Source organism: Syngnathoides biaculeatus, chromosome 19, assembly GCF_019802595.1.
Source record: "Syngnathoides biaculeatus isolate LvHL_M chromosome 19, ASM1980259v1, whole genome shotgun sequence".
NCBI classification, from domain to species: domain Eukaryota; kingdom Metazoa; phylum Chordata; class Actinopteri; order Syngnathiformes; family Syngnathidae; genus Syngnathoides; species Syngnathoides biaculeatus.
In genome coordinates, this window is record NC_084658.1 from 511536 (window position 1) to 537301 (window position 25766).

Genomic DNA, 25766 nt, shown 5'->3' on the forward strand with positions numbered 1-25766 from the left:
ACCGCTGCAAACAGGAAGGGGCTCAGAGCTGATACCTGATGCAGTCCCACCTCCACCTTAAATTCCTCTGTCACACCTAAGGCACACCTCACCATTGTTCTGCTGCCATCATACATGTCCTGTACTATTTTAACATACTTCTCTGCCACACCAGACTACACATGCAGTACCACAGTTCCTCTCTTGGTACTCTGTCATAGGGTTTCTCTAGATCCACAAAGACACAATGTAGCTCCTTCTGACCTTCTCTGTACTTTTCCACGAGCATCCTCAAGGCAAATAATGCATCTGTGGTACTCTTTCTAGGCATGAAACCATACTGTTGCTCGCAGATACTTACTTCTGTCCTGAGTCTAGCCTCCACTACTCTTTCCCATAACTTCATTGTGTGGCTCATCAACTTTATTCCTCTATAGTTCCCACAGCTCTGAACATCCCCTTTGTTCTTAAAAATGGGAACTAGAACACTTTTCCTCCATTCTTCAGGCATCTTTTCGCCCGCTAGTATTCTGTTGAATAAGTTGGTCAAAAACTCCACAGCCATCTCTCCAAATTGCTTCCATACCTCTACCGGTATGTCATCAGGACCAACTGCCTTTCCATTTTTCATCCTTTGTAGTGCCTTTCTGACTTCCCCCTTAGTAATCATTTCCACTTCCTGGTCCTTCACTCTTGCCTCTTCAACTCTTCCTTCTCTCTCATTTTCTTCATTCATCAACTTCTCAAAGTATTCTTTCCATCTATTTAGTACACTACCGGCACCAGTCAACACATTTCCATCTCTATCCTTAATCACCCTTACCTGCTGCACATCCTTCCCATCTCTATCCCTCTGTCTGGCCAACCTGTAGAGATCCTTTTCTCCTTCTTTCGTGTCCAACCTGGTGTACATGTCTTCATATGCCTCTTGTTTAGCCTTTGCCACCTCTACCTTTGCCCTACGTCGCATCTCGATGTACTCCTTTCGCCTCTCCTCAGTCCTCTCAGTATCCCACTTCTTCTTCGCTAATCTCTTTCCTTGTATGACTCCCTGTATTTTGGGGTTCCACCACCAAGTCTCCTTCTCCCCTTTCCTACCAGATGACACACCAAGTACTCTCCTTCCTGTCTCTCTGATCACCTTGGCTGTCGTCGTCCAGTCTTCCGGGAGCTTCGGTTGTCCATCGAGAGCCTGTCTCACCTCTTTCCGGAAGGCCGCACGACATTCTTCCTTTCTCAGCTTCCACCACATGGTTCTCTGCTCTACCTTTGTCTTCTTAATCTTCCTACCCACCACCAGAATCATCCTACATACTACCATCCTATGCTGTCGAGCTACACTCTCCCCTACCACTACTTTACAGTCAGTAACCTCCTTCAGATTACATCGTCTGCACAAAATATAATCTACCTGCGTGGTTCTACCTCCGCTCTTGTAGGTCACTATATGTTCCTCCCTCTTCTGGAAATAAGTGTTCACTACAGCCATCTCCATCCTTTTTGCAAAGTCCACCACCATCTGCCCTTCAAAGTTCCTTTCCTGGATGCCGTACTTACCCATCACTTCTTCATCGCCCCTGTTTCCTTTACCAATATGTCCATTACAATCTGCACCAATCACAACTCTCTCGCTGTCTGGGATGCTCAGAACTACTTCATCTAGTTCCTTCCAGAATTTCTCTTTCAACTCTAGGTCACATCCTAACTGTGGTGCATAGCCGCTAACCACATTATACATAACACCCTCAATTTCAAATTTTAGTCTCATCACTCGATCTGATACTCTTTTTACCTCCAAGACATTCTTAGCCAGCTCTTCCTTTAAAATAACCCCTACTCCATTTCTCTTCCCATCTACTCCGTGGTAGAATAATTTAAACCCTGCTCCCAAACTTCTAGCCTTACTACCTTTCCACCTGCTCTCTTGGATGCACAGAATATCAACCTTTCTCCTAATCATCATGTCAACCAACTCCTGTGCTTTTCCTGTCATAGTCCCAACATTCAAAGTCCCTACACTCAGTTGTAGGCTCTGTGCATTCCTCTTTTTCTTCTGACGCTCGATCTGGTTTCCTCCTCTTCTTTGTCTTCGACCCACAGTAGCTGAATTTCCACCGACGCCCTGTAGGTTAGCAGTGCCGGGGGCGGGCGTTGTTAACCCGGGCCACGACCGATCCGGTATGGGATTCTTTAGATGAACGCTCATATTTGTTTGGCACAGTTTTTACGCCGGATGCCCTTCCTGACGCAACCCTCTGCATTTATCCGGGCTTGGGACCGGCCTACAGATTGCACTGGTTTGTGCCCCCATAGGGCTGCACATGTTAAGCCCTTACTTGTATACAATTCAGCCAACCCAAGGGTTTAAAAAAAAAAAGTGATAAAGAAAGTTGCCTGTAATGTGGTGAGCAAAAGGAAGGCTTGGGTCACAAGATAGCTGTTCAAGTGGCTACATGAGGTTTTTGCTCCTCAAGTGAAGGATGACCTGAAGGAAAAAGACTGCCTAGTGAAGTGCCTCTCACTGATGGACAATGCTCCTGGTCACCCTCCTGGTTTCAAGGATAATTTTGGGGATTGGGTTCAGTTTCACCAAAGTTAAATTCTTACCTCCCCAATACCGTCATGATACTTCAGCCTATGGACTAACAAGTCATTTCCAACTTCAAGAAACTACACGAAAGCCCTCTTCCAAAAGTGTTTTCAAGTGACCAATGACACACAGTTAACACTCTGGGAATTTTCGAAAAATCACTTTTCCATTTTGAGATGTGTCAATCATTGACATTGATTGGAGTCAAGTGACTCATCGGACCTTGAATTCGGCTTGGAGAAAAGTTTGGCCACAGTGTGTACCACAATGTGACTTTGTGGGCTTTCAGTCTGAGACAGAACCAGACACAGCTTTCACTGAAATTGCTCTCAATGATGCCACTCTGTCCTTGCACCTGCGACAAAAACCGCAGAAGACATTGGTGTAGGAAATGTCATCCAAAGAGCAAGAGGGAACAGAGGAAGTTCAGTTTTTTCATAATAGATGTGTTCGCTAAATTGGCTGAAGTGCAGCAATTCGTAGAGAAATTCCACCCGGATGCAGCAGTGGTGAATATGGCAGTAAACATTTTTAATGATAATGTCATGGAACCCCCTGAAAGCGGCAAACCGATTGCCACCTGGTGGTGAGTTGGCTGCGATAGTGGAGGAAGACCCAAACGTTTTGTGAGGGTCTGCTGGGAATGATTGGCAGAATCCCGTCAGAACCGTCTGGCCAAACTGAATCTGGGTTTGGTGGTCACTGAAGCAAAAACTTGAGCATGGGAGGGTTTTGGTGAGGCGATGTAGAAAGACTTCCAGATGACTTTAAGGAAATTCTGGTTCACCATCCGGTGTCACAGGAGGGGGAAGCAGGGCACCATCAACACTGTGTACAGTGAGGATGGGGCGCGACTGACCTCGACTCAGGACATTGTGGGTCAGTGGAATGAATACTTCGAAGGCCTCCTCAATTCCACCAATTCAAATTGTCGCCCCGCCTGTGTGGAGTTTGCACATTCTCCCCGTCCCTGCGTGGGTTTTCTCCGGGCATTCAGATTTCCTCCCACATCCCCAAAAACATGCATTAATAAGGGACCCTAAATTGGCCTTAGGTGTGATTGTGAGTGCGGCTTTGTGGGTGCTTGATGTGAAATTGTCCTTTTCACATCTGCAGTAAAAGCTATTGAGGTCGTCGGCTGGTCCGTTCTTGGTTTCTACTGCGGGGCGAACATCGCTTATAATAATTGAGCGATTGTAATCGGTGCCAGGCTGATTTGGAGTCATTAGCGGCAAGATGTTTTTCCAGTTTAGCTGCATAGTCCCTGTTTTCATTGTTAATTTCTTTAGTCAACTGGTTTCTAGTACGATTGTAGAGGGCTCTATCCACTTTTAAACTGATTGTACCAAAGGCTTCGCGCACTTTACTGCTTCCCTCTATATCGGTATTACAGTAAGTAGAGTAAGCAGTGATTAGAGGAGCGTAGGGGAGTGCGGGGAATTGCGCAATATGCGTGTTTAATTGAAGTATAGCAGTGGTCTAGAGCATGGGTGCTTAAAGCGTCGACGGGACGGTGTGCCAAAAAAAAAGTCAGCCAATGTTCCCTCTAAACTGCGCACGTGCACAATTGTGGACCGCTGATCCAGTCTCTTTGCAGATATTCTGTGTTGCGCACAAAAATAAATAAATAATTCAATGCAAATTGAAAGTATAACATACAGCTATTCAGTTTGTGGCATTTTGCAATGTGATTCAATGAGTGATGGATGACTGGTTGTTACATCCAATGGCACAATTCATTGTACTGTAATAAAGAAGCCACTGATTTCTTTTAGGCAGCACACGGAACTCTCTCTAACAATGACTGCTGCTCTGCCACACTTTTTCCTAATTTGTCTTGCACACACACACACACACACACACACACACACACACACACACACACACACACACCGCTGTTGAAGATGTTCGCTCATAATTACCAATGTTACAGTACTAACGGAGCCCATCAATCTGTTTTAAAAATGACAGCGTCCACAACCGCTGCTTTAGACAGCAACACAGTCTGGGCAACGTAGAGCAAAGACGAGCTAGACATTCTACTTATGTTTACTTTTGATATTAATGGAGAAAGTTAAAAAAGAAATGCTGTTGTTTTAAGATGCAATGACTGTCGGAGTATGTGAATAATTGAAGAAAAAGTAGTTAAACTGGATGAGATTTTCTCTCTCCTTAGTGGGAAAGGTCTGGTCTGAAGCCAAAGTAGAATGTGCAGGATGAGATGGTGTGTAATTTTAAAATTCTACTTTGCCACAGCCTGATTCAGGATGAAAGCACAGACAATACAGTGCACAAAAAGCTAATGCTGTATTTTAAATATAGGAGGCAACATAACATTAACCTTAAAACGGTACATTTGCCTCATCCTTCTATATGTAGCGCACCACGCATCCATTCACGACAGAATGGTGCGCCACAAAAGTGTAACTTCTGCTGTCTTTGATTGCATCCAAAAGTTTTACTTTTTCCACTGATCGTTATCATCATCCTCTTCCTCTCGGGCGCTTTGGAGTCAGCTTTCGCATCAGCTTCGGCGGCGTTGTGAACATGAGAGGTTATTGTACAGTCAACAGCGTAGATGAAAATGGAAAGACAAAAGGAAAGGGTGGAACGGAAGTGTCAGTTGAGGCTTTGATAATGCGCAGTATCAGCTTCACCAATCAGACAATCACCAGAAATGCCTTTACTTCCTTCAGCTTCTCGTCAACCCTCAGCCTCCAGATGCAAAGTCGAGGCTCAGTCCCGGAAAGGGTCTCAAGTGCTGTGGCCACGGTCTTTGCCTGGACATCAACTCAGCCCTGCAATCCTCAGGAATCTTGAGATCCGGCTCGGAGGACCAAGTAAATGTCAGGTTCACCAATCAGACATTCATTAAACAGGACAAAAAAGGAAGGAAAGACACCAGTTCAAGTCTCGCGAGGAGAGAGGAGAGGAACTGTCTCGTACGATTCCCCACTGCACTCTCTTATTATCCTCTCCTCAGCACCTCTATTGATTTAGTTTTAAGATGCCCCTTATTTACATGGATGTTACAAAAAGGAGACGACAAGCAAAACAGTTTGAAACAAGGTGTACATGTTGTTTCATGTGCGTGTGCATGTGTGGAAGATTGCTGAATGGTGGTGGCGACCAGTTCGGGGTGTAGTCAGCCGCTGCCCGAAGTTAGCTTGGATTGGCTCCAGCTCTCTCTCCGAATAAATGCAGAAGGGTTGCGTCAGGGAAGGCATACGGCGTAATAAAAATCGAAAAGACAGTTACTGCCGCACCACCATGACAATCGCACAAAAATGGCTTTACACATCAATGCTGATAAAATTCCCAATTTGTTTCTATTCCTATCAAATTGACCCATGTGAAATTTCCTAGTGACACGCCATTAGAAAACAATGTTTTTTGGTTCTTCAAAAGAAGTTAATGGATACACAGAATCCCCCAACTTTTTTTTTTTGCATTCGTTATCAATTAATAGGATTGGTAATTGCATTATGTCTGGATCTGTGCAAACAACACAATCTTTTGGACATGTTTTTTGTATGTAGTTATCCAATTTGTTTTTTATTTATTTATTTTTTGGGGGGAGGTGGGACCTTGAGTGGTTCCCACAGGTACCACTCAAACAGAAAAATGAAAATAACGGGTGGCGTTTTCATCCAACACCCAACAGTAAAATTTAACTGTTTAGTCTCCATGATGACAGCAGTCTCACTCCCATGTGTAACCTGACTACAGCGACCTTGGCAGTGGGAATAAGAACAGCTATCTTACAAGTGGCCAATAAAAACAAATTAGTTTTGTTTGTGTTAACAATGGTTTTAAAAGCAATAACTTTCTTACAATCAACAAATGAACTCAAGTACCCCTTTTTGCAATTTTTTAAAGCTGTTTGGGGTTGTTAATAACTCCTGAAAGGGACCCACTTGTGTTTTTTTTTTTCCTTCATCATTTGTGTATCTCTCATTGTGTGGAAAATATTGGTAATTTGTATGGTCTCCCAAACAGTGTTTTGAATGGAATGAGACCCTTACGTGCTTGTAATGTATGTATAGTTAGACTAAATCTATCATTGTGTCCAAATTGCCCCTACGTGTGATTGTGAGTGCGGCTGTTTATCTCCATGTGACCTGCAATTGGCTGGCAACCAGGTCAGGGTGCACCTTGCCTCCTGCCCGTTGACAGCTGGGATAGGCTCCAGCCCTCCCCGTGACCCTTGTGAGGATAAGCGGCTAAGAAAATGGCTGGAGGGATGAATGGATGTGTAGCTTGAGGAAACTGACCACGTTTTGGATGCACATTCCCTTGTGGATTATGTCTCACATAGATCAAACAAGCCCTACAAAAAAAGTGTTTTGCATACAAGTTAAATCCATGGATCATGTAATGCCTTTGTACCAGGGCTACCATTCCCCCTGTTGAGACCTCAGACTTCCCATGGCTCAAGATTGCCGCCCACTTAAAAAATGTTTTTGGTAGAATTTTTTTTTTTTTTGTATCTGTGCTGACATAATTCCCATTTTGTAATGTAGTACCTTATTTTTTCCACATTTTTAGTTCTGCTGCTAAGCTTTGTCGTTGCATTTTGTTTAACACATCATCTCAAAGTATGTCTTCGTTTGTTCCATGGTCAGCTAATCCCATAAAGGTTTTGGCTGCTGCTTCTTTTGCCGTTTTATCTGTAAATCCATTTCCTAATGATTCTTTGTCTGTATTTGATGTGTGTACTGCACATTTACATATGGCTATTTCTTTTGGTAATTGAACTGCTATGAGCAAATTTTTTAGTAGCTCTGCATGTGTCACTGTGTTCCCTGTAGTTGTCGCTATTCCTCTATTTTTCCAGTATTGTCTGTGTAGATTGTGATACCACGATGCATACAGCAGCATCCGGTCTCAGATTGTTTAAGACTGTCCAATAAGATGTTGTCTGTACAGTTCAGTCGTCCCAATCTAAATCTGTCCAATGAGGAACATTTCGTACGACCAAAACAAATTGTCCCAAACTCATCCACTCCCGTTGTAATGACGTGTGTGGTGGTGTCCATTCCTTGTGTAGTGCATTTCGTTTGTCAGTCAGTCTTGTTCCTGCCACCACAACTGATATACCATCTGAGTTCAGATAATCATGATTTTGTCTGGTGTGGGCTGTTACTGAAGTTTACAGTGTCTTATCCTACACAGTCACATGCAATGAGTCACTTCCTACGTCATTTTGTGGTTGTTCAATCATGTCTCGAGCCGTTTGCAGCAAGAAATCTCCTGTTCTTGTGGGAGGTTTGTTTGATTCCTATTTTGTAAGATAAATATCTTATACTGTCCTCCCAGTAATTCCTTTTTTTCTTTTTACTTCTATTTTTCCTGTCAGAGAGGGAATTAAGCCCAGTCCTAGTTTCAGCAAGCCATCTCTTCCCAACAAACGTACGGGGCAAATTAAAAAGTTGCATTTTGGGAGCATTACTTGTGACATTTTTGATGGGGAGATGACTGCTCTCTTCCTCATCTGCGGCCACAATTATTAAATTTTTCGCATAAAGCTCGATAAATTTTTCCTTTCTCTGTCAGAAATTTTCTTTTTCTTATTTTGTAGCACTCTTTCTGCGTGTAGTGCTTGGTTAACGTATTGTTAGAGGCTGCCAGTCTGTTTTTCAAACCCAATGTTTTTCAATCCATTGTTTTGTAGGATTATTTGAATTTGCATGAAGAGCATTTTTTAATTGCCCTTGATACACACTCCCTGGAGTGTGATCTTCAGGAATGCCACTGTTTGCTTGAAAACATGCAGTCATTCCAATTCTAAATTCTTCAAATGGTTCATTCATTTATTTTGCTCTTCCAATGGCAGAACAATTTGCTTTTTTAGCAGAGGTGTGCGATATTAACCCTCGTAGTCCTTGCTGCTGTGAGAAAGTACTTTGCTGTCATCCAAATTTATTGCACTCCCACACCATTTAAGATTTTCTCAAGTTCCCTGGACGAATTATGTTACATCAACTTTATGAGATGTGATACCTTTTATAGCCGTTTTCACATCATCTTGAGTCCAGCTTTTTTTGTGTGTGTGTTTCTCTTATTTCATCCTGCAGGTTAACTGTATATATTTTTTGTGTATGTTGAGCTGGCCAGTAAAGTCATATTGTGTTAGCCACAAATTTAAGATGTTTTATTTTAGTAGGACATTGGCTTTCTACAAATTTCTAGTCCTTACACATTATTATTTTTTTTCAGAGGTTCTGTTTGAACTATTTTGCTATTTATCAACTATTTTCTATTTGTTTTTCCCCTGTTGGAGTCGGTGGTTCACCTAGGGTGACTATACTGACTTCCCCATGAACAGGGTGACAATTACGTTCTGTTTGAGGTAATTCTCAAGCTTCTTCCACAAGTGGCGGAGAATTCTTACCTCTGCATCCTCAAACAGTTGTCAATTTCCTGTTCAAATGAGGTAGCGAACCTCCACTCACACTTTTACACATGCACACGTTTCACGGAGCTAACGTACAGGACACACTTTGCCCTTTTCTCAGTTTTATAGACTAATTAGTCTACTCGATAGGGACTAGTATTCTCGAGGTTTGGTTCTGGCGCAGTCACCCAGACGCGCATTCACTCATTCCTCATGAGTGTGGGAGTTTCCTACTCACCAGAGATGCCTTTACTTCCTTCGGGTTCTCGTCAACCCTCAGCCTCCAGATGCAAAGTCGAGGCCCAGTCCCGGAAAGGGTCTCGAGTGCCGTGGCCACGGTCTTTGCCTGGACATCAACTCAGCCCCTGGAAACCTCATGTATCTTGAGATCCGGCTCAAAGGACCAAGTAAATGTCAGGTTCACCAATCAGACATTCATTAAACAGGACAAAAAAGGAAGGAAAGACACCAGTTCAAGTCTCGCGAGGAGAGAGGAGAGGAACTGTCTCGTACAATTCACCACTGCACTCTCTGATTATCCTCTCCTCAGCACCTCTATTTATTTAGTTTTAAGACGACCCTTATTTTCATGAATGTTACAAAAAGGAGACGACAAGCAAAACAGTTTGAATAAGATGTACATGTTGGTTCATGTGCGTGTGCATGTGTGGAAGATTGCTGAATACATGTGTGGTCATCATTTCTTTAACAGGCAGCAGTTCCAGCAGTTTTAATGATTAGATGTTTTTGTTCTTGCTCTCTCCTGCTCGGAGGCTGCCACGTTATCTAGAGCAGAGCAAAGCATTTCTTAATTGGAAGCAGATGTATAATAATTATGATCACAATTATTCCTACACGCAGCCAATCAGCTCGTAAGATAAATCCACACATGCTCTCATTGGCCGATGTTGTGCAAGGGACCAGTATCAATGTGTTTTTCCGCTTCATGCCAATATGACTGTTTCTCTCCAAGTTTTTTTTTTTTAAGAATTTTTTTTGGGGGGGGGGGGGAGGGAAGAAAATATGCAAGGCGCTGAATTCACAAAAACTTAAGTGCGAAGTAGCAAGGGAACACTATAATTTAATGTCATTTTGTGTTTGAAACAATCTGGAACCTTTATCAGTGGCCGATTTCCTGGTACACTGTTCCCACTTATTCACTGGGGTTATGTTCTTTACTCCCCGGGAATAACAGAAATCTGTTCATAAAGGATGCACCGTTCATATACCTATTTTATGTACTATATTTTTGCAACCATAAGATGCACTTAAAAGTCTTAAATTTTCTCAAAAATGGACAGCATACCTTATGTGCACAATTGTGGTGGGGCTTGTCTAATGACGTAAACTGAAACACACTGGTTACATTGTTAGCGTGTTTGCTAGCATATGTTTTAGTGTGTATTTAAGCTACCATATGATGCCGCTCACAAGGCAGAGACCAATAATTGCTTTTAGCACATGTAAGCAGAAGTTTACATTGCCCCACACACTGCCTATGAAGGCAAGTCATGACTGACCATCTCTACACATTCAGTGTCACATTGATACTAAAATGATGACACCACAGCAAACAGGGTAGCAAAACTAGCAAATAATAAAACAAAAGAATGACTCGAGAAATAATTGACACAAAAAATTCACTTTAAATGCGATTTAGATGCTCCTTGCATACTTTATATGTCCCCTGTAATTGATTAGCAAACTTCAGCTTTCGCCGCCTCTTGCCTGAAAATAGCTGGGATCGGCTCTCGTGTGCCGTGACCCTTGTGAGGACAGACAGTGCAGAAAATGGAAAGAATGAGATGGAAGATTTTCACCCCTGGAACTGACACTTGAGATTAGGCAATAGTTCATTACCATTTTTTGAGATTGAGCACTTCCTATGATTACAAAATGTATCCTCTCCTCCAGTTTGGACCTGAAACTTTCAAGGACCCTTCTATTTAGTTCTTTCAAACCTGTTCACCAGTATATTATGATCTGCTGCATCAAAAGCTGCCCTGAGATCCAACAAGACGAAAATTGCCATCTTCCCTGAACACAAAGCCCAAGTCATAAAAGGATAGATTACAGTGTGGATACAGGGTGAATTGGAGGTGAGTTTGAGATGAGGTGGGGGAACCCTTCAATAATCTTGCAGCAGGTCCCAAGAATTGGTGCTATGTCATTTTTCCAGAGAGCAGTTGTACCCGTGATAGATATTGAAAGACGTCACTTATTTTGTATAGTCTTGACATTAATTTACGTGTTTATTTAATAAACATTGGTAACAAAACAAGCCTGATCCTAAACAATCAGTATTCACCAGGAAACAAGAATTGCAACTTAACCGTACTGAGCTTGTTCAGAAGTGATGCCAAAGGCACATGTTCCGAGCTGCTTCACGTACTGGGAGCGCATTTACGTCGAAAGTCATCAACATAATGAGCCATGTAATTGGAAAATCAGTTACACCAGGGGTGCTCAATGCGTCAATCGCGAGACAGTTTTGGTTGTGTGACGATGTGCCCCCCCAAAAAAAAAAAAAAAAAAAAAAAAAAAGACGGACTATAATCCACCTTGTCGCTTGTTTCAGGTGTGGCCAATACGTCGAGCGCACGCACTTAAAGGCGGCAGTCGCAGCAATGCCTACCCTAATCCTATGGATAGATAGATAGATAGATAGACTATAGATAGATAGATAGACCACTATATGTTCCTTTTTATGTTTATGGTTGTCAAGGTTCTTGAAGTCTCATGAGAAAATCCCAGGCCTTCTGTAAACATTACACACAGAAAAAGGCCAGAGATGAGTGTTAACAATGTCCAAGATCTCTTTAAACCAGGGATTTTTTTCCTCAGTAAATAAACATTGTATTTATCCCTGTGATTAATTATTTTTCTTCCTGAAACTCTTGTTGTTCTTTTGTTTTTCAGTGCAATAATTGGCCGCTCAACAGAAGATTTCAGGACCTTCTTGTTCAGCTTTATCCGATTTATGCCACTTGTAAGTCTGATTTTATTTTTTACAATTAACATCAATTCCCAATTTTTTAGTAACTGGTTTAAAAAGCATTGCATCTTACGCTTTATTTCACACACTCACCCACGCACGTACTAACGGACTCACTCAGTGGCTGTGGAACATGAACACACCCCAGGATTTTTGAATATTGACATGAGCAATTCGGTTCGAAAATAAACAATTTATGGTCCAAAAATGGTGCAGTGGTAACTTAACTTATGAGTTGCATTTTGTTGTTTTTGAGCATCAGATGCTGTGAAGTTTTTTTCTTATATCGTGAATTTGGTAGTTGTGAATTTTCATGTACATTGTGTATTGTAAAAACATTTTAAAAAAATTACTGCATGCTGCCATTTATGTGAACACATGACCACATAACTACATCATGTGTGCATTCATTAAACAAAGACAGCCATGCAATGGAGAAGGAACACTGTGCAAATGCATGAAGTGGCACTCATGAAATTATTAACCGTATAGTTTTGAGCAAACATGACTAAATAGGCCTACCAAGACATAGTCTGAGATTTCAATCCATTTCAATGAGGAAAATTGCTTTACCAGAAGAGAAAATTTTGGGATGAGCTTGGTTGTGGAAAGAGTAAAACTCATGAGACCAGGTACAACTTTTTGTTTTATTAATTCTTCCTCCTTGACCAAAGATCCATTTACAGCTAAAGGAGAATAAATCCCAAAGTATAAAGCTGCAACCATTTTTCTTCTTCATTGGTACAATCTTCTGGTGAGTGACAGGATTTTAAATTACCGGTAGTCACTGAAAAGCCATCATCTTAGTGCTGTGTTCACTTTCCATATCCACTTTGTGTTTCTTGTAAAACTGAGGTGGGTAGTCCATGTGAAATTTTTTTGTCAGTTGTACCATTGTTTTCTTTACAATAACATAGAATAGAAATGCTGTTGTTTTAAGATGCAATGACTGTCGGAGTATGTGAATAATTGAAGAAAAAGAAAAGAATAGAAAATCTTTTATTCTCTGTTTCTTTGTGAACTCAAAGCATTGCCTTTTTTTCTTAATTTCTTCTTCTTTTGCTATTCATGTGATCTGTTGCCTTCCAGATAGCCTTGGTTAACAACTTTCTCAAGTTGGGCCTGAATGAGCTGAAATTGAGATTTCGAGAGAGGCTCACAAAGAACCTATATGATCAGTACCTACAGTAAGTAACACAGCAGCACTGAAATATCTCAAAACCGCGAAACAGCCTTTGTCTAAGCACTTATTTCAACAAAATACAGCATAACTGTAGTATTAAAACGTTTCAATATGTTATACAAATCAGTCATGATTCACTTAATACTCTTATTGTACCTGTATTCCCTGGATTTGTTGGTCATGTATGATCCGACATTAACAGTGGACCAAGGGCACTACACCGCCCTTGGTCCACCACCTACATGTACTGGTGTAATGGAATGCTCTGGGCAGATGGCAACATGACCTCCAATCCTGGACCAGGACTGCATCCCTGTCTTGGCTCCCCCGGCAAGACGGAGTTTATCTTTAGTTTATCTTACATGGACACAAAAGGAATTAACCCGCAAGGCCGAAGGAACTCATCAAAGTGGTGTCACGTTTATGGGTTGAATAAAAACATAATCAAAGTAGGAGAAAAGAACAGGACTCAACCGACACCTGCCTTACCTTCAGTTTAGTGTAACTTTAAGTTACGTTATAAATCGACCTATTTTTAGCTCTTAAAGGCGCAACACGTCACTTTTTATAAGGGGGCTCCGGCCTTTCTCGCCAGCTACCAAGCGAGTGCCCCACAGCACCCGCCCCGACCTCCAAGACCAAAAGGGATGCTGGACCGCCTCTGAATCTTACTTTTTCATTTCAGCGTTATTTGGTTGGCATACATTTGGTTTAAACAAATTGGAATAAAACATTAATTATTGGATGGAAGATAACGACACCAATTTCCATCTTGGCAATGTCACATAGACATTCTCTTTAATCCTGGTATGAATGCTTTAATTTTATGAGGTTGGGGAGGACAATGGAATATTTGCGGTGTGGCATTTGTGTTGTGTAGGGTGAAACTTTTTATCTATCTCACTAGAGCTACATCCATTCTCCCAGCCAGGAGGAGCAAGTGTCACTGAACACTGCAAGAAACAGAAGTCTTTGTTTGTGAGTCTTTTCAAGCTGGCTGAGCGGTGGAAGTTCATTAATTTAGTGTCCAGGTGGGGAACAAGATGTCTGTGTCTCAGCTTTGATCCTACTTTGGACTGGTTTGTAATTCATGTGGTATCCTTTATCTAAAGTTAAACCTGACATTCCTGTGGTAGTCTGCCTCGGCGGGGATTGGAGACATTGATGCTGGTTGGTCTAGAGTTTAGGAGTCACAGTGCCAGTGAGCAAGAGCATGTTGTGTTTCAACTGAGACCAGAAAATTCTTGCATGTCACCTGGACTTTAAATTAATTAGCAGTTACCTCAGAAACCTGGACTACCAATCATCAAAAGACCCTCTACCGGCCCACAAAGTTTGAAAATCTGCTGGTCCCCGATGCCAAGACAAAAGTTCAAATGACCATTTGTCCTTTTGAAATCCAACTCAAGACTTCTTGGACAATTGATGGAGGCCAGTGACACTCACTGGCGGTGGAGGGTTGCTGCCGATGGAGAAACCACTCGGTACCAGCCTCACTGACTTTGAATGTTGTCATTTTAAGAACTTGTGTTATTAGTCACTACATAAAGTTGAAATACGTCTTGCATGGATTAAACCTTGTGCGTCTGGAATACATTTACATAGCAATTAAAAGCTGGAAATGGGTTTCGTCATCTTGGATCCATCCATCCATCCATTTTCTTCGCCACTTATCCTCACAAGGGTCGTGGGGCATGCTGGAGCCTATCCCAGCTGTCAACGGGCAGAAGGCGGGGCACACCCTGAACTGGTTGCCAGCCAATCACAGTGTACATTGAGACAAACAGCCACACTCGCAATCACACCTAGGGGCAATTTAGAGTGTCCAATTAATGTTGCATGTTTTTGGGATGTGGGAGGAAACTGGAGTGCCTGGAGAAAACCCACGCAGGCATGGGGAGAACATGCAAACTCCACACAGGCGGGGCAGGGATCATACCTTCCCCAGAACTGTGAGGCCAACGGTTTACGAGCTGAGCCACCGTGCTGCCTTCTTAGACCCAATAATCAATATTTTATCCCACTGGTTTTAAACCACAAAATAATCCTATGATGGAAAACTAACATAAAGAAAGGGTTGGGAGGGGGTCACGACCACCCTCTTTTAGCTGGCTAAAATGTCGAGAGTTACCCTTTGTGGCTTTCTCTCGCTCACTCAACCACCTTGCTGAAAACAGAAAGCCCCACGTCTCACCACAAGAGTATATAGCATTCTCCCAACACCCCGAGCTAGCCTTTCATGTGCCTGTGTAGCTCATGGACAAAACTCTGGAAAGTAAGCGGTCAGCACCATCCACAGGCAGCACCCTGCACCTGGAACTTTTTTTCCCCCTCCTTTTTCCACCGAATCCACCTGCTTTTCTTACTGAGAACCATGGTCTCATATTTGGATGTTCTGATTCTTATCCCAGCTGCTTCACACTCTGCTGCAAACCGCTCCAGTGAGAGCTAGAGATCACGGCTTGAGGAAGTCAGAAGGCCAACAAACCAGACACACTCTACGCCTGGGCTGCGCCAAGAGATCGTGTCCATAAAAGTTATCACCTAACTTGCTGGAATGATTACACAAATAACGGACAAGAAGTCGTCTTTCTTCTGATCAGGAGGACGTGAGAAACAGGCCAGTTACAGTCTCCAAACACATTCTGAACCAGCCTCTCGCGTACTCTTTATTCAAAAACACACAAGGTCAAAAGGAGGGGCGAGCAGATGAAATGCACGAAGGCACATTCTTTGATGATCTGTCACATTCTTTGGTTATGATGGAGTTGTCCTTGGCCACTTCTAGGAAGATACTGTTGCATCTGTGTGTAAGGAGCTTGTCCTCTGAACAAGACTCTTCGAAGCAAGGATGTGATACAAGCAAGGATTATACTAACATACTAAATGTATCTCCAATAATTCAAATACATTATAAATATATTCACAACAAATCTAATATTTTTGTTATGTATTAGCACAAACTCTCATATCATCTTGTAACCTCTTCTAACGGGTTAGAGTTAGCGTTACATTGTAGGGTACATTTTTATGAAAACAAATACACACACAGAGAATAGAAAATCATCGTCGTCATCACTCTCATTCTTCACCATTAAAGGATCTCCACCACCTGGTCGTTCGTGGGTGACATAACAGTGTTAATATATTTCACAATGAGAGCACACAGATAAGGAATCCAACAACATCCACACAAGGTCAAAATTGCAATTGATACAAAATTTGAGGACAAGAGGGCTGTGCATCTTCCAAAGGCATTCATCCAGGTCTCTCACACAGAGGTGTCAATACCGGAATGAGCTGTTCAGGGTTCCAAGCCCCTCAGTTGCATGACTCCGTAGCTGTGTGTTAGCTTCACTGCGCAACATTCTTCCCCGAACATAGCACAGATTTCTCCTCTCTCAGCCAACCTGTCAACAGCGGCTCTGCTTTGGAATGCCATAAATGAGCAGATACTGTTCATGCACAGTTTCAAACCCTCTCTGTGTCCAATTGCCCAATTCATGTATGTTGTGATGAATGTAGTTGATTCTGTGTACGTTTTTGTTGGTTGTACGCCAACAACCTGAGGACTCAAATCCTTACTGCCAAATTGATCAACCAATTTATAATCACTTGGAACATTAGTGGCGTCAATGTATGTTAAAACACTTGTCGTTGTTCCCATACCGGTTCTCTTTTGACCAAGGGTAAAACTGGATGTACAGTAGATGTTAATTCATAAACAGACATAGGATGGACAGACAAATGGCAATAAAGTTATTGAAGCACATTAACCTGTTATATTTTTTTTTTCAATTTATCAAAGACTGTTACCTCTGCATCACCATCAGATGTCTGTATGTGAAAATGACTTAAATGAATTCTTAATCACAAAAATGGTTTTATACATCAATGGTGAAAAATTTCCTTGTTTGGGGTTCCAATAAATTTGATGTACATCATTAGAATAAAATGTTTTTGGTTTTTCAAAAGAAGTTAGTGTATACACAGAATCCCATTTTTTTCCTCTCACAAATACAAATTTCTTAACCACTTACCTTGTAAGGGTTGCGGCAGTGTTGGAGCCTATCTGAGCTGTCATCGGGCAGGAGGCAGAGTACACCCTGAACTGGCAGCCAGTCAATCGCAGGGCACATCGAGACAGACGACAGTCGCACTCATAATTACAGCGGGGCACACTCCAGTGTCCAATCAATGTGGCACGCCTCTGGAGGAAACCAGAGTGCTTGAAGGAAACCAACGCAGGCATTGGGGGAACATGCAATTCAACACAGGAGGAGCTGGGATTAAACCCCAGTCCTCACAATTGTGAGGCTAAAACCTTACTGCTGCGTCACTGTGACGCCTTTTTTTCTCTCATGAGAAGCCAATTATTATTTTGTCTGGAAATGCCTGTTGCAATTTGAAACCAATTTTCTACATATAATTTTGTATTTAAATTAGCAGGCACTCCCTTTTAACCTCAAAACTGTCACAAAGGCAGGTTATAGTAGTTTGGGACCTGCATAAATATACACAGGGAATTGAGGATATTTGGAAGACACATAAGCCCTAGTTCCATTCGTAGTTACACATTTTCTAACACAACTCTCATGGAATGATTGTCATAAGAATGTGGTTTTACATTTACATATCTCCTGTGTTATTTTAATAAAATCAAACTTTTTTTTTTTTCTTTTTGTATATAGTTATCTAATTTGTTTTCTGGGACCTTGGGTGGTTCCCACAGGTACCACTTGAGCAGAAAAAAATAAAATCCAACACCCAACAGCAAAATTTAACGAGTTGCCATGATGATAGCAAACTCATTCCCCTAAATGCTTTGGTCGGGTTGTTTTCTTCACCGGATTGAGACAGAAATGTTCTAAATACCACTACCCCCTGTGTAACCGGACTACAGCGACCTCGGCAGTGGGAATAAGAACAGCTATCTTACAAATAGCCAACAAAACAAACTAGTATTAACAATGGTTTCAAAATCAAAAACCTTCTTAGAATGAGAGAAATTAACTCAAGTATTTCTCTCTGCTATTTTTAAAGCTGTTGGCATGTTTGTTTGGAAAGAGTTCTATTAACTTTGAAAAGGCATCTATAATGACCAAACCCTTTTTCTTTTTCTCTGATCCTTGGTGTAATTCAATCAAGTCCATACGAATAGTTTTTAAACGGATATTGTGGTGTAGGGAACCAGCTTCTACATTGGCTCAAATTACCTTGTGGATTATGTCTTGCACATGTCAAACATGTCCTACAAAAACATTTTTTGAATAAAATTTGAAGTCATAAATGGTATAATCTTGATTTATATAAACTCATATCCCTCCTGTTTGAGATTTGTGACAAAATCATAGCACAAAATGGGCACCTATTTATTGGGTAGGTTTGTTGTTTGGTCGTACATAGATGTCTTTTTATAATGTATGTCTAAATGGCTGGGTTGCTCTCTGAATGATAAAATTTTCCATATCTTCTACATATTGATTGTCAGCTTTGTGTGAACTGTTATCTTCCACAGGCTTTTTTAACATCACCCATAGTCCAAGTCCTATACACTAAAATAGTCAGGTCGGCGCCATTTTGTGTGTCTGGGTTGATTATGTGGATCGTTGGTTACAAGTCTCATTCAGTTGGTCATTTGTGCAGCAGTCTGTGCGGGAGATAGTAGTCCTCCCAGTCTTTTTGACCATTTCAAGTCAGTTCCGCCTGATCAAGTCATTCTGTGTGGTGGGTATAGGAGTGTGGTTGGTTTTCTCTATTCCTTATATTCTTGTCTGTGAAGCAACGGGTCTTACTGACTATTTGCTTTTCCTTGTTCTTTCCTTTTTCTGACTCCTTCATCTCTTGTCACACCCATTGGGTATCGTCATTCACATTTCGGCCATTTTATTAAGGTCACCTTTATTTCTACAATCTGTCATCTTTATGTAAATATTTTAGCTTATTTAGTCTTTGTGCTTCGACAAATTTGTCCCTTTCCTTTTGTTTACTAATATTTTTCCCCATTTTGCGAATTTAAAGCCAACACACTACACCTACTACAGTTGGTGTTTTTGTATTAGACAGAGTGACTGTTAAATACTCTTGCTTGGTATTTCTCCGGCTTCTACCCAGAAGGGTGGAGGAATCTTGCCTTTGCTTCCAAACAAGTCATCACTTCCTATCCTGTCTCTCGTTTACACAATCACCCACGGTTTATACTGCAGTTTTATTAGATGTTATTTTATACAACTGTATTTACCTCAGAAATTAAGTACGTACACGAGTCTGACCTCGTTTATTTCCACAACTTTTAGTGTATAAATGACTCCGCCCTCATTACCTTTCACGGAACTCCAGAGTGGAACAGAGTCCAACCCCTCTCAATAGGAGTGGTTCCAGACCCCAAGCAGTGCGTAGAGGCGAGTCCGACTATATCGAGTCAGAACTTTTTGACCTCATGCACCAACTTGGGCTCCATCCCTGCCAAAGAGGTGACATTCCATCTCTCTAGAGCTAGGTTCTATAGCTGAGGATCGGATTGCCAAGGTCCCTTTGGCCACCACTCAGCTCACATCGCACCCGACCCCTACGGCCCCTCTCACAGATGGTGAGCCCCCCGGGTAAAGGCCCGGCCACCAGGCAATCGCCTTCGATCCCCAGCTTGAGGACTTGCTCCACGGGGCGGTAACCCACGCCTGGGCAAAAAAAAAACAAGATCGAATTTTTGTACTTGTCATTGGGGTTTTGGAGTCGTACTTTGTCTGGTCCCTCACCAAGGATTTTTTTGCCATGGATGACCCTAACAGAAGCATGAAGCCCCAGACAACTTAGAGCAATCATCGGGACACACAAATCCTTCCACCACAATAAGGTGATGGTTCGAGGAGGTGTAAGCCAACTATGACCTGTTAATTTGAAAAGTCGCTTCCGACTTTTTCTTCTTTTTTTTTTAATCCACAATGATATGCCTGTCTGTTTTTCTTGGTGTAAAATTGAATTATTGCTTGCAGAAAATCTTTAGTAATGCATGTTGAAAGCGGAACGATGCGCCCAAACAGTTTGAAGGTTAATTATATTGTCTCCAAAATTTGAAATGCAGAATTAGCTTTTTTTGCACTGTATTGTCTGTGCTTTCATCCTTGATCAGGCTGTGCTCAGGTGGAATTTTAACATTATACACCATCTCTCTTCTAATTTGGCTTCAGACCAGACCTTTTTTATTCAAAAAACAGAAAATCTCATCCGTTTTCACCACTTTTTCTTCTATTATTCACACAATCCAACGTTCATGGCATCTTAAAGCAACAGCATTTCCTTTTTTGACTTTTGCCATTTTCACCGAGACTAAACATAAGCAGCATGTCTAGCACATCTTTGCTCTACGTTGCCCAGTAATTATAAGTGAACCCCTTTAAGAGCGGAGGGCGCGGTGTAAAGTAAACTAGGCAGGAGAGTGTGTGGCCGAGCAGCAGGTCGTTGTTAGAGAAAGTTTGTCTGCTGCTGAAATGTTCACGAAACATTGCCTAAAAGAACCCAGTGACTTCTCCTTTTCATTTTTTACAGTATGTATGTGAATTGGGACATCGGTTGTAGCAACCAGTAATCTCTCATTCAAAATGTCACAAATTAAATAGCTGTGTGTTATACTTTAAATTTGCGCTGTATTTTTGTTTTTGTTTTTTGCACACAATCGAGAATATCTGTGCACAGAGACCACTTCAGTGGTGCACAATTGTGCAGGCGCATCTTAGAAGGGAACGTTGGTCACAAGTTCATTCCCCATTGCTAATGTTAGTCTGTCCACTATTTTCCTTTTCCGTTCATTGTTCTCCAGTAGATTTCCATTAGATTTCATTAAAATTTATAGAAAAATCTACTTGCTGTATCATTTGCATGTGTGGATTTGAAAATAAGACTTCTGGTTATCGAGAACTCTTATCTAAATCCTGTAGGAACCTTCAGATTATGAGACACGTTTTTCATCACTTTGTCCTGAAGTTTTACAAGTGCTAAAAAGAGCCCATTTTTTAGATGAATTCAATTGATTTTACACTTAAACTTATAATCATGTTAAATCGTATGTAACGCAGGTGTTGGTTCGGTCTTGTTTTCACCTAAATTAATAAATGTTTATCCAAACCAATATACGCTACACTGGCCTCCGTGGGCCAGAACAAATTTCTATTTCTCAAACTGTTTGCATGCCGAAAACTGCATTTTCAGGGTTGGTCATCCTGCATTAACAGGATGTTATTACGACAAGGAGAAAGTACAACCTGCGCCGCTTGACTGGGTACAATGGGCACACATTGGAGTTCACCTTAAAACAAGAGCTCAAGCTAATTACGCTAATTCCACTAGCCTCATATGTTCAACATTCATACTATTGGGAGCAAGACCATGGAATGGGAATGAGGATGAAGGGCAGCAGAACCCAGTGAAGATTCATTGCCAGGTTATTATGTCAAATTTATTTCACCTTAACATGGTGGAGGGATTTGTTTGTCCCTATGATTCTTGGAGCTAGGTTTTCGGGGGATTCTTGGCTCTGGTCGCCTATGACAACCAGCTAGGGGACCAGACAACGCACGACTGTGAGACTCCTATGATGAAAGACCTAAATAGATGATGGTTTTCTTTTGGCCAGACGCAGGTCACCGGGGCTACCCACTGGAGGCAGGCCTGGAGGTGAAGCTTGAACAGGAATGCCTAGTGGCCGGGCCTGGATCCAAAGGGTAATGTGTCCCCCTTCCCATGAGCTCATCACCTGTGGGAGGAGCCATAGGGGTCTGGTGCAATGTGAACTTTGCGGTTACTGATGGCAGGGACTTTGGCGATCCGATCCCCAGCTACTGAAGCTGATTTTCAGGATGTGGCACATCACCTCTCTGGAAGGGAAGGAGCCCACGCTGGTATGTGAGGTTGAGAAATTCCAAGGAGTTGTAGCCGGACTCTCCTCCACACACTGCTTGGGCTCTGGTACGAGTCCTCTTTTTAGGGGTTAGACTCTTTTTCACTCTGGAGTTACCCATGATGAGAGAGGCCAAGCAAGTCTGGGTATACATATTGTGACACCCCCCCCAGGTTGGCACCCGTACATTGGGGTCCTGACTGGTTTGGACCAATACTGGCCTTGTTCCCGAGTAAGGTAAAAATGAAATGTGAGATCAACAGGGGGATTGGTGCAGCGTCTGCAGAGATGCAGACTTTGTATCTGTCCGTTGTGATAAAGAAGGAGCTAAAGTGAAAGGCAAACCTCTCAATTTACCGGTCAATCTAGGCTCCTACCCTCAAATACAGTGCCTTGTGAAAGCATCCGGCCCCCTTGAACTTTTCAACCTTTTGTTACATTTCAGGCTTCAAACATAAAGATACAAAATTCTTTTTTTTTTTTTTTTAATCAAGAATCAACAAGAAGTGCAAGGTTCGCACGTGGCCCTAAAAGTCCCTAAAAACCCCTACATTTTCGAAAGTGCATTTAGGGGCTCCTGAAAGTCCTTAAAAATCCGCGAAAACTGGTCAAGCCCCTAAAAAAACCTTAAATTAAAAAAAAATCAAAGGGAGGACCTCTACTGCCAAAATTCTCCCGAAAAAAAATATTCTTTTATTTAAAAAAAAAAATAGCAATCCGTCTGGCGTCCAAAACAGCCGGAAATTGTCAACGGAAGTCACCGTGTTGACAACTTGTCGATATTCCATTGTTTGTTTACGTGAGTACGCATTTCACTTAGTCTTCGTTACGACGTAGCGTAGTTATTTCATCGATCCAACTTGTATCATGGGGAAGTGCATTTTTCAATGTGCTTGGGTTGAAAGTAAGGAGTTTGGGAGCTGGGTTCGTCAAGATCCAAAAGATCGGCACATGTTTTACTGCCATCTGTGCAAGCAGAGTTACCAGCTTGAAAAGATGGGCGTCAAAGCGCTGGAGTCACACCGGAAAAACAGGAGACACGCTGATTTGGCGAAGACTGTTTCATCTTCCGTTGGTATGAATCTGTTTCTAAAATATCAGGATAGTGAAGCATCAACTTCAGGCTGTGGCACTAGCAGTGCATGCGCACCTGCAGTTGTCCAGTCATCGACTTCAACCAGCCGGAAGTCAGGCTTTATGGACGCAGTTCAATACACGAAGACGGACTCGTTATAGGCAGAGATCGTGTGAACTTTAAAAGTGATCTGCAGCCATTACAGTTACAAATCTTGTGAAAATAATTTAAAAGTGTTTGCAGTCATGTTCCCAGACAGTGACATTGCTAAAAACTACCACTGTGGGGAAAGGAAGACTTAGTACCTGGCTACATTTGGCATCGCTGCCCACTTTTCATCTCTACTGCCTCAAATCCAAAAAAGCCAGAATAGAGACTGACATATCTACGCTTATTGAGAAGGCTGACAGGCTGTGTGAGGAGGCAGAAGAAAAGAGGAATCTGAGGTTTATCACCGAGGCCAATGCACTCAGAGGCAGAGCAAAGGACAAGAGAGCCACTTTGGCACCTCTACAGCAACAAATAGAGGAGGCACTGGGTAGGCTCAAGGAGCTAGACTCGTAGGGGTGCTGAGACAGACATCAGTAGAAGACATTTGTGTATATAGTTGCAATTGTATTTAGAATTTGTTTTTCTGTAGACTGTTATGTGAAGACTTTGACAATGGTCATATCACTGAGAACTACAACAAGGGGCGACAGGTGATCACTGTCACAGGTACTGAGGTACTGGAACATTTGATGACCCAAGAACGGTTGATGGCACCATTGGGTGAGTCTTTTTTTTCCTTACTCTTGATTTCCCACGATGGCCCTACATTTTTCATGTCAGCCCTAAATTTTTTCCGTGTCGGCCCTAAATTTTTCATGTCAGCCCCTAAGAATAATGATTTAGATGCCCCATAAACCTTCTCTTTGGTCTTCCTCTCGCTCTTTTGCCTGGGAGCTCCATCCTCCGCACCCTTCCATGAATATACTCACTCTCTCACCTCTGAACATGTCAAACCATCAAAGTCTGCTCTCTCGAACCTTGTCTGCAAAACATCCAACTTTGGCTGTCCCTCTCAGGAGCTCATTTCTAATCCTATCCAACCTGTTCACTCCAAGCGAGAACTTCAGCATCTTCATTTCTGCCACCTCCAGTTCTGCTTCATGTTATTTATTCAGTGCCACTGTCTCTAATCCGTCCATCATGGCCGGCCTCACCATTGTTTTGTAAACTTTGCCCTTCATCCGAGCACAGACTTTTCTGTCACATAACACACCAGACACCTTCCGCCAGCTGTTCCAACCTGCTTGGACCCGTTTCTTCACTTCCTTACCACACTCACCATTGCTCTGGATTGTTGACCCGAAATATTTGAAGTCCTCCACCCTCGCTATCTCTTCTCCCTGGCGCCTCTTCCCCCTCCACCTTTCTCATTCACGCGCATATATTCAGTTTTACTTCGGCTAATCTTCATTCCTCCCCTTTCCATTGCATGTCTCTATCTTTCCAATTGTTCCTCTGCATGCTCCCTCCTTTCACTGCATATGACAATATCATCTGCGAACATCATGGTCCAAGGGGATTCCAGTCTAACCTCATCTGTCAGCCTATCCATTACCACTGCAAACAGGAAGGGGCTCAGAGCTGATCCCTGATGCAGTCCCACCTCCACCTTAAATTCTTCTGTCACACCTAAGGCACACCTCACCATTGTTCTGCTGCCATCATACATGTCCTGTACTATTTTAACATACTTCTCTGCCACACCAGACTTATGCATGCAGTACCACAGTTCCTCTCTTGGTACTCTGTCATAGGCTTTCTCTAGATCTACAAAGACACAATGTAGCTCCTTCTGACCTTCTCTGTACTTTTCCACTAGCATCCTCAAGGCAAATAATGCATCTGTGGTACTCTTTCTAGGCATGAAACCATACTATTGCTCGCAGATACTTACTTCTGTCCTGAGTCTAGCCTCTACTACTCTTTCCCATAACTTCATTGTGTGGCTCATCAACTTTATTCCTCTATAGTTCCCACAGCTCTGAACATCCCCTTTGTTCTTAAAAATGGGAACAAGAACACTTTTCCTCCATTCTTCAGGCATCTTTTCACCCGCTAGTATTCTGTTGAATAAGTTGGTCAAAAACTCCACAGCCATCTCTCATCCGTACATTATGGCCGGCTTCACCACTGTTTTATAGGCTTTGCCCTTCATCCTAGCAGATACTCTTCTGCCACATAGGACACCTTCTGCCAATGCAAATTTGACGATTTTGCAATGCGACCAACATTTTGGCGAGCATCAAAAAAACTGCGAGCGGTCATATCACTTTCATATTTCACTTATGCATCTCCAACTTACCTTTACATCTATAAGTACAAATAAAACAAATAAATCTTTTTGGAAAAAAAATCGATACTTACCGACAGGTTTTGATCGAGGTTTTAAATGGAGAAATGTTTTGAATAAAAAGTACTACGGATTGTTGCCTAGTTATGTTATCGCCACGAGGCCGTGGTCGCAAGCTGCACATTCAAGGTTCGTGACGATCAACGAGAAAGCCACCCAAAGGCGAACACATGCTTTCTCGCTCGTTTCCTACACCACTCACGACAGACCCCTCAGGTGGTGTGTGGAAAACGTTAATTTATTGCCTTCACAT

General features: G+C 42.2%; 1 protein-coding gene across 3 annotated transcripts in view; it reads left to right on the forward strand.

Moving 5' to 3' along the window:
- Positions 1 to 25766, forward strand: part of abcd3a (ATP-binding cassette, sub-family D (ALD), member 3a) — a 179419-nt gene that overhangs the window by 20183 nt on the left and 133470 nt on the right. For all 3 annotated transcript variants that reach the window (XM_061805964.1, XM_061805963.1, XM_061805962.1), the window contains exons 5-6: positions 11886 to 11955; positions 13051 to 13148. In XM_061805964.1, the coding sequence (XP_061661948.1) occupies positions 11886 to 11955; positions 13051 to 13148 (168 nt within the window). The remainder of the gene's footprint in view (positions 1 to 11885; positions 11956 to 13050; positions 13149 to 25766) is intronic.